Here is a 12,685-nt window from a genome sequence, read left to right on the forward strand (position 1 = left end):
ACAAAAAAATTATATAAAATAAAATGAATTAAAATAAAATAAAATAAAATAAAATAAAATATTTGAAGAATGTTCTTGAAAATTAGAATTAGGGCTTCTTTTTTAAATTTTTGAAAAAAACAGCAAATATTTCCAGTTTTTTCTGTTTTATGAAATCAGTTGCTTAATATTATAATCTGATATTTCTTATTAATCATTGAAAAACGAAACGAGCTCAAAAAATCATTAAAAAAACAAAGCAAATAAAACATAAAATATCATCCCAATAAAATATTTTGGATTATGAAAGGATGAGGTTTGATCAATAAATATTTTTCTTGATGAATGACTTATTATTTTCTTTGTGTGTATTATTGTTTATTCAAGCACCTTCGCAATTGATCGGTAACTGTGCGGAAGAATTTCAGTCAACAGCATTTCACTTTGGAAATAAATCCACAAACCGAACATATCAAATCGAAAAGAATGGTCGTTTGGAAGCGAAAGCATGTCATGCACATTACAGTGAAACAAGACATTTTTCCGGTCTGGTGAGCTGCAACTTGGCCTCATTTCATTTACTGAATTCTTCTTTTGAATCCTGCAACATTCTCTTTCAGCAGATCCAAAAATGCAACGTGTTATCAAGTGACGAGAATTCACTGATATCACTGCACGCTTGCACGATTGCTCCATGTGAATGTTCTTCAAAAAACTTTATGCAAACGAAAGGAGGAGTTGTTAAGCTTGAGAATTTGTCGCTTGCAACAGCCAGCTTGCTGAGTCATTCCTTTGCCATTTTTGAGCCACTGACAAGCTGCGCACCATTAACCAAAGGAATTTTGGACATTTCAGTGTCTTCATTCGATTCTTTGATTACTACATCTTTCGAACCTCTTCTGTCGCCAATTTCATTTGTTGAAGTGAACATTGTGGACTGTCATTTTTCAAACATATCCTGCTCAATAAAGCATGCGGATGATCTCAAAAACTCTTATCGAAAATGTGACACAAGCATCAGAAGCTCCACATTTGTATCGACAGACGAACCATTTTATGGGTCACTCTTCACTGATATAAACTCTGTGCAGTCATTGTGCTTCTTTTGCTCAAACTGCTCTTTTTTGTCATCAACACCAAAAAACATCACAAACATCCGCCAGATAGTCACCGGAAGTGGGGATTCCAATTTCATTGACACTATTTTCCGTGACATTTCATACGATTTAGATTATGGTGGTGCATTGAGATTTGCTTCGAGTGGTGAATTGACGGTGACAAACTGTGAATTCGAACGATGCTCAATAACAAATAGTTATGGACACTCAGCAATTTCTCTTTTTCCTTCCGGAAGTGGAATAATCCGTTCTTCAACGTTCACTAATTGTTCATCAAGTGCACACGGAACTGTTGGGATAGTTACAATGAAATACGCAGAAAAAAGTGTTATTGGTTGCAGTTTTAGAGGAAATATTGCGCAAGATGCAGGTGGATGTTTCTATTCACGTGACTCAAATTACGTAATTGTGCAACAATGTTATTTTTTCAATGGAACTTCTTTGAGAAATGAAACTTCATTCCTTTATTCTGGAGGAGGAATCGGGTTTCGAACTTCTGTCGAAGCTTATATATCTGACTGTATTTTTTTTTTAAACAATGCACAAAGCATTGGAGGAGGAATATGCATTGGACCAAAAGAAAATATTTATGCAAACAATTTAAAAAAGATTTTTCGATTTTTATATTTTGAATCGAACACAGCAGCATTCAATAAAGGGCATGATGTTTTTGTGTCTAGTGATTGGGCTTCCATCATCACACAGAAGGATTTTGTGTGCTGCCTGACACACACAACATTGAGGCCTCAGTTGACATGGAATGATGAAGACAAAAGTGAGTGGCTCAGTTCAGCATTCAATCCAGTGCATGTGTCTGCAGATGCCGGAAATGATACTGTAATGTGTGGCCCCGCAGAACGAAAATGCCGTTCGCTGAAGCAGAGCATTATTGTGGCAAGTGATTTGGCTGGTGCAGAAACACAAGTGACAGTGGATGCAGGCATCTACAATGAGACTGCCATTTCTGTTGAGAAGATGATAGAAATTGAAGGAGCATCGAAGGACAACACGACTGTGACAGTGTCAGCATCTCCAGATTTTGGATCTGCAATAACAGTGGAGAACGACGGAGCATTGACCATCAGAAAGTTCAAGTTGATTCACAATTCCTCATTATCAGACGCTTCCTCTTCACTTATTCTTGTTGCATCAGGATCGGTGTTGGTGTGTGATTGCAGCATTTCGGCTGAAGAGAATCAACTGAACACATTTACGGAATCGGTTATCAATGTTGCTGGAGGCGAAGCAGTTATCAGAGATGTGATGTTTTTCTCTTTTCGAATAGCAGCTGCAGTTTTTTCGTTTGGAAATCCAGATAGTTTAACGCTTGCCAATGTTATGTTTAACAATATCATTCGCGTTGAAGGGAATGGATGCATATTTGAGGTGTCTCTCAAGAATGAAGAGAAGCTGCATTTGGGGAATATGAGCGTTGATGAGTGTTCGTGCAGGGGTGGAAATGGCGGAGGGTTAAGTGTTGTGATGGAAGACAATTCTGAATTCAGTGCTGGAAATGGGACAGGAGACAAAGACACAGTTGGAATGGATTCATGTGAGGCTATGAGCGACGATGAAGGGGAAAACGGTCTTGGGGGAGGTATTTTTCTTTATTTGAGCAACGATTTTCAGAACTTTTGCCTGAAAGATGTATTCTTTAGAGGATGCAAAGCCAAAGCTGGAGACTGTGTTTTTGTGAATGGGAATGATTTGTCAGTTGTGATAACCACAGCATCATTTGGATTTGAATATGACTTGAACAGCCTGGTTGAGCTTCGTGGTTATGAAAGATCAACATTCAACGGAAGCTTGGCAATCCCTCTTGTGTTGTATTTGCGGGATCCGCCGTCTGTTGTGTATATAGGCGGAGCGAGCCATCATGATCATGCAAAATGTGGATATGAAGACTTCCCCTGCAAAACAATTGATGGAGGTGTTCAGAGAAATATTGATAATCCGGAGCAGACATTGAGGTTTATGAGCACATTTGAGTTTGAACACGAAATGGAGTTCAAAGAACACATTTTCAACATTGATGTGAATGGAAGCGGAGAAGACATTGCAGTTGGATGCCGAGATGAGAAAGTTCATGATTGGCTGGCAAGGAGTAACACAACAGTCAGCATGACAAAGATGACATTTGCATTGAACGCGTCTCTAAGCGGAAGAACCACATTCTTTGAATGTGACGGAAGCGCTCTAACTCTTGTTGGGTGCTCAATGAAAATGAATGAACTCACAACTTTTGTTGAGTACTCGCTTCTTCGAATATGCGGAGGAACTTTGAACATCACGAATTTTGAGGTGGAGAATTCTCAATCAGTAATGTTCAAGGGGGCGGGAATGATTGAATTTGAGGGAGATGGAGCAATGACTGTTGATGGGTTGAAAATTGCCGGAGGAGGGACAAGCAGCGCAAATGGGATGATATCTATGGGGGCTAGTGGAACAGGATTGATAAACAACAGCATGTTTTGCAACATGAACTTTGATTGTTGCGGCGTGATTCATTTGGAATCGAAATTAACATTGTTGAACAGCTCGTTTAAGAATTTGAAGAGGATGGAAGGAGGTGGAGGAGCAGTGCAGGCAACAATTGGAGCTGGAAAGTTTATCAATGCAGAGAGATGTTTTTTTGAGCAGACAAGCTGTGCTGAGGAAGAAAGCAAAGGCGGAAGCTGTGCCATAACGATTGGCGAAAGGAGTTCATTCTTCTTTTCAAGTTGCATGTTTAATGAATCCAGCGTGAATGAAGAAAGCGGGAAAGGAGGAGGCCTTTATGCTTGCTTCGAAGAACCAACAACAACATACTCTTTTAGTTCTGTAGTATTTACAAAAAACAAAGCTGGCCATGGAAAGAATATGTATATTTATTCGAGCGATCTTAACCACACAATTTCGACTGTTTCTTTTGCATTTGAATATGAATCGGGAAAAAATAACAGTGACCTCTTCGATGGTGCAGATCCAAAACTGGGAGAAATCAATCTTCTGAGATTTTTAATAAACTTTTCATCTGATATTGTGTGTGTCTCTGGCAATGGAATCGATATTGTATCGTGCGGAAGCAAAGAATATCCATGCCAGTCTCTGTGGATGGCAACAAAACATATTAATCATTCGATGACACAATGTGGAATCTTAATAAATGATGAATGTGTGCTTGAAGATATGTTTGATCTTTCCTGGTGTAGCATAAATTCATCGGCATGGGAGGCAGACGAAAAGGTAAAAGCGACAATCCGAATTGAAGGCAAAGAGGGAGGAGAGGCAACTCCCCATATAAAGAATTATGGGGAGATGTTTTTTGGCCTTGTTGTTTTGTCATTGAGAAAAATAAATGGAGGAGGTTCGAGTGCAATAGTTGTTAATGAAGCTGGAATACTGATGCTTTCAGATTGCTTGTTTGAAGCAGATGTGCAAGAGCATGAGGAATGTGATTGTTGCTTTGTGCTGTTGGTGAAAGGGAAGCTTGATGTGAACATAGTGAATGTGGGGCACATGACACTTGGCCGAGAAGTGTTTCGCTTGAGGAGCGGAAGTACTTGCACCATGAAAGGGCTCACTGCCACCGAAGTGCAAATGAGAAACGGATGCTTGATAACAATAGAAAGCACCGAAGGTAGAGGAGCAAATAATGCAACAGTCGTAAACGTCGAGGATGGATCGTTTTTGCGCGTGTCTGGTGATGGAAACAGATGCAGTGTTGTTGAAAGTGCACATGGAGACAATGTGCAACTGACAATAAATGGAACAGTTTTTGAGCAGTGCAACACAACGTTGTCAGAGAAAGGAGGAGGGATGCTGTTTGTGCTTGATGAAGAGGGATCGTTTGCACTTCATGATTCAAAGGTCATTCAAACAAGCTGTTCTGTTGCGAATGGAAGAGGTGGTGGCGCATATATAAAGAGTACACTGAGTGGAGAACTGAACTTCTTTTTTGATAATGTGCTGTTTAAACGCAACGTGGCACAGGTGGGGAATGATGTGTTTGTTGAGTGCATAAACATTGAAAATCAGATCAATGAGACACAATTCAGGCTTGTCCTATCGCAGAAGGGATATGTCAAGGAAAATGCAATATATGGCATTGATAGTGGCGAGCATTCTGAGACACTATTTGATTTGATCAATCTGATAACTGTGTATATGGCAGACATGATTGTTGTTTCCTCATTACCATCGAACGGAGGGAAGAATGACAGGCAGTGTGGGCCGCCATCATATCCATGCAAGTCAATTGACTATGCAATAAGCCATTTGTCCCACGAATTTGTGAGTATGATGTATGTTGACAATTGTTCGCTGGTGCAGGGAGAGACCGAGCTGAGTGATATGACGCTCTTGTCGAAAGGTTCACTTCCGTCCAAAGTGAATGTTTTTTCTGAGATTCCAGCAACACGAAATGAGCTCGTGGTCACATCAGAATGTGTAACAATATCTCTCCTCAAATTCTCGTTTCCGTCACCATTTTCCTCAAAACACTCTTCGTTCATTCTCATTAAAAGCGGATCGCTTTCAATTCAGTCTTGCTCATTTTGTGCATCAGACTTGCCCTCCGTCTCCACTACGCCTGAGCTGTCGATGACGCTTATTGTTCAAAATGGAAAGCATCTTGCAATCTCCCGCACCAACGTTTCCGGTCTCTCATTTGCTTCTGGAAAAGCAATCATAGGTGCTTTTTCGCGAACTGCAAATATCTCGTTCGAGCAATTATCAATTGAGAATGTGGCTCTTCAGGATGGAAGCTGCATCAGCATCGTTGATCCACATGAGAATTCGATAAATTCTCAGGATGTATGCATTGTCGATATATCTCAGTGTTTATTTTCAAATGTTTCGAGATATGGCTCAAACGTTTGTGCGATCTCCGCTTCCTCAAAAGAACTGATCAATTTATCGAACTGCTCATTCAAAGCTCGCTCATTGTCTTCGACTCTTGGAAGTGCTGTTTTGTTTGCTTTTTGTTTGAATGTGGAAATAAAAACGTGCTCGTTTGTTGGAGAATATAGTGACCCAGATAGCCTGGAGGTATTGAACCAACAAAACGAAAAGAATGAAGGACTATGTTTGTGGAACGGATCTTTGGTCTGGACGAGAAATAGTTTTGTTGCAATGAAAGACACTGTGATTTCAAATTCATGTGAAGGAGGGCTGTCTGTATCTGGGGGACGTATGACGGTTGAGATGGGAATGTTCAAAGATAACAACCCATCAATCAGAGGATATCCATCTGCTCGCCGCAATATCCTTTGTGGTGATTCGGGTGAGCTAATGGTTTCGAGTCTGAAAGGAGGAGATGGGCTGAGGGACAATACATCATTGTGGGTATTAAGCGACGGGTGCACTCTGGATGGGATAGCAGCTGAGAGGTTATCGCCGTTTTTCATCCCAATCCTTGATTCTGTAGAAATGGAGCTGGATGAAAACAAAGCACAATTAACATTTGTTGGAGCTCTTTTCCTTCCCTGCAATCTGCAACTTCAGCTTATATATGCAAGATTCGATGAAGAAATGATTGAGAAGTATCCATTCGAAGGTGAAGGCTTTGTGAATGAGTCAGTGCTTTGTTCAGACATTTCTGCAGCAAAAGTGAGAGACATGTCAGATGACACAGAACTAATTGTTGCAATTATGTTTGGCGAGGCACCAAACTTTCATTCTACATCGGAGATTGTGCTAAAGAATGCCAGCAAAAAAAGAGATGACAGCAGCCCCACAGATAATATGAGTCAAAGCTCCAATGAAAAGAAATCGTCATGGACAATGATTGTAATTGTGGTTTTTGCAATTTTGTTTTTTGTTGTTCTAATTGTATCCATTGTTGTCACTATTAGATGGAGGAAGCAAAAGAGAAGGACAGAAGAGCTGGAGGTGATTGTGAATGATAACATCAGAAAGGACCCGAAGGCGTTTGAGATGGTGACGATGGAGATGTCGCCTGAGGCGCAGTGGAGGAGAGCAGAGGAGGAGGCAGAGAAGAAGAATGAAGAGAGGATCAAGAAGAGGGTGTATGAGAAAAGCTTGGGACACTCGGAGTCATCAGAGCATCTTCTGTCTGAGAGTGGCTCCACTGAATACATTCTTGGCCAAGACTCAGACAAGATTCCCAAATGGATGCTGGAGAAGGTTGATGAGAAGGAGGAAGAGGAAGAGGTGAGAAAGAGATCTCCTTCACCTTCTATCCCATCCACTTCAACAACAGACACTTCGGTCACAGAATCCACATTTGTTCGAGGGGAGGATATGTGCCCAACCACTTCATCGATGTCGAACTTGGTGGATGCAATGGCCTGCTCCTCGCCTCACGAGAAGTTGATTGTGGATCTGAGGGATTCGCTGTTCATGTTGTTGCATGGGCGGAATGAGAAGAAGGAGATGGTTATTGGAACCCTCCAACAGAGGGAGCAGACAGCTGCTCAGATCCTGTTCTGGGTGGCGAATGGAGCACTCCATTCTTTCGACGAAATGGAAGTTCCGCTTCAGTCACTGGACAATGTGAGTCCGCACATTGTTCTGTTCTCGGAGCATATGGTGATCACCATAGCCATGCACTCTGACTGCTCAACAGACTCAGACTCATCATCCATTTCATCTTCTTCCACCATCATCACCTCTTCCTCGGACATTTCTGTGAAGAGTGAGAGGTTCACCAAATCACCACCTCCATCTTCCGCTTTTGAAGATGAAGACGATTTCAAGAAAGAGTGTCTGAGGTGGATGGCTCCGGAGCTGTTGAATGGAGCAAAGAAGCATGCAACGAAGAAGACAGTGGCTTTCTCGATCGGGATGATGCTGTGGGAGTGCTTGACATTGATAATCCCCTTTGGAGAGTATGAAGCTGTGATAGCTGGAGAGAAGATTGAAAAAGGAGAAAGGCCAGACATGATAAAGATTGAAGAAAGTTCGATGAAAGAGCTGGCAAAGTCATGTGTGCAGCACTGTTCAAAAGGAAGATTGAGCTTGATGGATTTAAAGAGAGAGTTCATTACTCACTTCCCAAAGGGGATGACGATATTGACCGTTTCTGATGCGATTGATTTTGATGAAGGAATGGAGAATGGCAGCGAGGCGAGCGGAAGCAGAAGAACTCAAATAGAAAGCAAACGAAGTTGTTAGCAGAGTGTTTTCAATTCAAAGTCAACTTTGTCGTTAAAAAAAGAAAGAAAGAAAGAAAGAAATTGAAAGCTAAAAATAAATTCGTCACAAACGCATTGAATCATCAAATAAGCGGGGGGAAAAACAGCAAAACACAAATGAGAAGTGAGCATAACAAAGTCTTGTATTAACATAATTTTTGTCAGAATTCAATAACACTCAAAGAACAAGAGAAAGAGAAAGCGTGTACATGTGCGTCGTGTGCGTGGGTGCGTGAGCTTGTGAGAAAATTGAAAAAGAAAACATTTCAATTTAATAAACAATTTGCTAAAAAAAAAAAAAAGAAAGAAAGAAATAGATGAGAAAAATGAAAAGCATTGCAGGCACTAATAATATTTTCATTTAAGCACTCCACTTTCATAATCGTCTTTTCGATAAATAAACTTATTTTTTCATCCATCTTTTTGTGAAACAAATAATAAAACGGTAAAAATGACTTTAGAAATTAAAGAACACAAATAACAAAAAAAAAAAACATCACAGTATTTACACCTGCCCAAATAATATCTATCCATATTCAAAGTATATTCTTGGTGTTTTTGATTCGTTTATTATAATAATAGTTATTATCCTGAAATTTTGTTTTAAAAAATTGTCTCAAGCAAAATACAGAATTATATCAAACAAATCATATTCATGATCAATTTTTAATTTTTGAGTGTCTATCCAAATATATACGCAGTCTTAATCGGATATTATCACATCGAGTTTTGCACAACTTTTTGTGACTATATCAGATTGTGATAATATACGATGCTGATTCACACAGATAAAAAAATAAAGATAAATCAATTTATTTAGGGTGCATATTTTATCTTGACCTCAAAATTTTATCTCAACCCTGTTTTTTTGAAACTTATTTTTGCTTTTTTGATTTGTGAAAAGGCTTAAAACACAAACAAAATATATAAACTTTCTGATATTTTTGTTTTTCAGAATTCTGTTAAAAATTTTTTTGAGATTTTTATGTTCAAAAAAATATTCAAAATTTTTATTATTTTAGGACCCAGATCAAAGACTTGCTGACTTTGAAGCGAATATATCATTCGGAACGTTAAAAGATACATAATCATAATTCTACACTCCTATATTATTATTATAACTTATTTTTAACTTTTTCAATATAATTTTTGACCTTTTTTTCTCATTTCACTGTTTTTACTTAAAACACGATTTTTTATATAAACAAGTATTTGTGTCAAATTTTATTAAAATGAAAAAATTATATAAAGTCTTTTTTATCGTTTCTTTGTTTTAAGCATTGAAATGAAAAGGAACTTTTCAAGAATTTTAACTGAAAAGCAAGTATATATGATTTTTTAAAGTTTCAAATTACCAAACACTCACAAATAAATTATCGTTTTAACATACAAGAATCGTTTTATTTTAATAATGTTTATTTGTCATTTCAATAAATTTTAAAACAAATGGATGCATGTCTCTGAAATCGTGTTTTTTGAAAAAATGTGTGAAATGAGAAAAAGTGTAAAAAAAACATGTTGAGAAAGTTTTGAACAAGTTTAGCTTATAAAAAAGAAACAATGTATTATGATATGAAAGCTGAAAACTTCTTGTAAAAAATATTCGCTGAAATAGCAGCAAGTCAATGATCAAAACATAAAATTATTATTATCCTCGATCTTTTTGTGAAACATGAAATATTGAAAAAAAAAATACAGAATAAGGAAAATAAAACATTTCAAACATTTCTGGTTATTTTTTATTTATCGCAGTCTTGTGTAAAGCCAAAATCATGGCAAAAAAGAAAAAGGTCTAGATAAAGAAAAAAGGTCAAGATAAAATTATAACCCTATTAATTTTGGGTCAATTTTTCCATTTTTTATAATTCTACACAACCACACATTTTTCTATTGAAAAAATAATTTATATCATAAATGGACTTAACATGTGTTACTTTGTGACTATTGACAGATAAAATTGGTTTCATGACGGACCGAGTAAAAATGTTCACGTCAGAACCTCAATTATTAGAACAAATATTTTTATATGTAAATATTGTTAAATATTTATTCAAATAAGCGAAGTATGAAAATGCATTTCTCAATTAAGGATATTGACAAAAAATCATATTTGAAATGAATTGATCATCGGACCGTCAGTGAAGTCAGTGACTGTTAATGGAGTCAGTATTCTTCAAGGAAATCGTTTTTAAATAATTTATGAAACAAAGAAAAGTTCGAAGAATAAAATAAATTGAATGTATTAATATAATTTGATATATATTACGAAAATTCCAAAAATCAGAGAAAATAATATTTTTTTCAAATATAAATGCTGACATGGATTTTTAATTACTGACGGACGCGGCAAAAATTTTTATATCTGTAACACATGTTTAAAATGGACATTATAATGACTAATTCAAACATATTTCTGAAAAATCAAAAAATCGAAATTTATGATCAAAAAATCGATTTTTCAATGAAAAATGAACTCATAATAAAACAAAAGTTATTATATATATTCAGCCTTGTGATTTTATGCGATGAAAAATGAACGAAAAAAAGGAAAAAATATCGGTGCATCGAAAATGTGATTATTAACGATGTTGATTATATTCGACGTGATAATATCCGGTTTAGGCAGTATATATTTCTTTGAGTTATAAGGTTAAATTTTCGCTGTTATTTTTGTGTAGTCATTATCCACAGTTTCGATAATTCGTATATTCCCGATTTTCCGCTTCACATGGTGCAAAATATTACGCTTCAGGCATTTTCATAGAAAATTATTATCAGAGAATGAACTTATTGTGATCAAAATATTCAACTAAAATGTGTTATTTCTTTGAAAAAAAAATATGAGGTCAGAAAGCATGAAGTAATTTTGTTTACGATATTTGTTTTCGGATAAGGAAATTCTCTTAATTATGATTTATGAGAAAGTTGAAAAATATGTCAAAATTTTTTTGAAAAGTTCCTTTTGTCTAATTTTCTAATAAAATAAAAATTTCATTTTTCAATCAAATTTCTGTTCCCACTCACCAAATTTTGCTGTCATGAAAACACAATCTTGACGATGTTATAATTTTATTTAAAGTGAAGTTTCGTAAGTGTGAACAGAAATTTGATCGAAATATGAAGATTTTATTTTATTCGAAAATTAAACAAAAGGAACTTTTCAAAAAATTTTTGACATATAATGAGTGAATCAAAAATTTAATGTGAGTTATGAAAGCTTGAAAGTCTGTATTTTTCCCCATTTAATGAAACTACAATATTTCGTTTGAATTGTTCATTTTAAAAGGAAGTTCGTTCTTTTATTAAAGTCTCATCACTTGAACAAATACAGATATCGCATAAAATACCGGACAAGATCCTTATCTCAATAACCGCAAGAAGAAAAATTCTGATAATTTTCCTCAAAATATATCTCATCAATACAAACTCGCGTGACATAAAAGACTTTCATGACTTCCTCGTTTATGTTCAGAATATTTTTTTTTAAATTTGGAAAAATAGGATTTTTAGTTTCTCCGAAGTTTTAAAAATACTTTATTCTATATTTCTGTGACCTGACAAATTGCTTGAAGCCTCGTCTGTCAAAAAAAAAAAAAAAAATATTTTTTTTCAAAATTAATATAAAATAAACTATTGCTAAAACTTCTCAAGACTTTTCAAAGCAAATTGGAAAAGATTTGTTGATAGAATCTGTAATATCTTGTAGTTTTTTCTCTTTTGTCAGTGACCGTCAGTGACTGTCAATGACAAATTGTGACAAAAATATTCCTCAACTGACATTTCGTGTCAAATAAAATAAATATTTGGAACCTGATCATTTCATTTTTATTATAATTTTTTCAAAATAATAAGAATTATTTCATGAAGATTTTCAAATTAATTATTATAGTAATTAAGAATCATGAAATCATTATAAATAACCCTTTTTGACAAGTCATAAATATCTTGTCAGTCATTTTGTCATTTTTTCAATTTTCTCTTGTCATGTCACAGATGTATACTTTATCCTAATCGCAAAAGAAGTTATTTTGAAAGTTTTGTATATCAAAATGAGTTTGGTTTAATGAGATATATTTTGAGGAAAATTAACAAAATTATTCCTCTTGCAGTTATTGTGAAATCTATATGGGTGATTATTTTTGAAATCATATTATTTCAGACAAAATTTTTGGTTCTGAAAATAATCTTGAATATTATCAGATGAACATTGAAAAGTGAAAAGGCTTTTTGAATTCATTTTAGTCGTTGATTCCGAAAGACCATTTGTATTTAAAAACAATTATCATGCTTTTTCACTTTTGAACAAATATTTTTTCTTATAAAACTAACAATTAATGAAAACCAACACCCCGAAAAAAGTTATGATTTCAAAAATAATCACCCATATTGTCCTGTATTTTATGCGATATCTGTGTTTGTTCTCAGTCATAAAATTCGATAAGAACAAAAATA

General features: G+C 35.6%; 1 protein-coding gene across 1 annotated transcript; it reads left to right on the plus strand.

Annotated features, from left to right (window-relative positions):
* Nucleotides 1-168: 168 nt before the first annotated feature.
* MONOS_4265fu8874 (uncharacterized protein) lies at nucleotides 169-8,521 on the plus strand. Its single transcript, XM_067874325.1, has one exon. It carries the CDS (start codon nucleotides 321-323, stop codon nucleotides 8,211-8,213), a length of 7,893 nt encoding a protein of 2,630 aa, XP_067733970.1. The 5' UTR covers nucleotides 169-320; the 3' UTR covers nucleotides 8,214-8,521.
* The last annotated feature ends 4,164 nt before the right edge of the window (nucleotides 8,522-12,685 follow it).

This window comes from Monocercomonoides exilis, assembly GCF_001643675.1.
Source record: "Monocercomonoides exilis strain PA203 chromosome Unknown scaffold6-2077815, whole genome shotgun sequence".
Taxonomy (NCBI): Eukaryota; Preaxostyla; order Oxymonadida; family Polymastigidae; genus Monocercomonoides; species Monocercomonoides exilis.

Bases quoted from the DNA above. Each gene is read 5' to 3' on its own strand.
- MONOS_4265fu8874 (XM_067874325.1), top strand. From the start codon at position 321: ATGAATGACTTATTATTTTCTTTGTGTGTATTATTGTTTATTCAAGCA.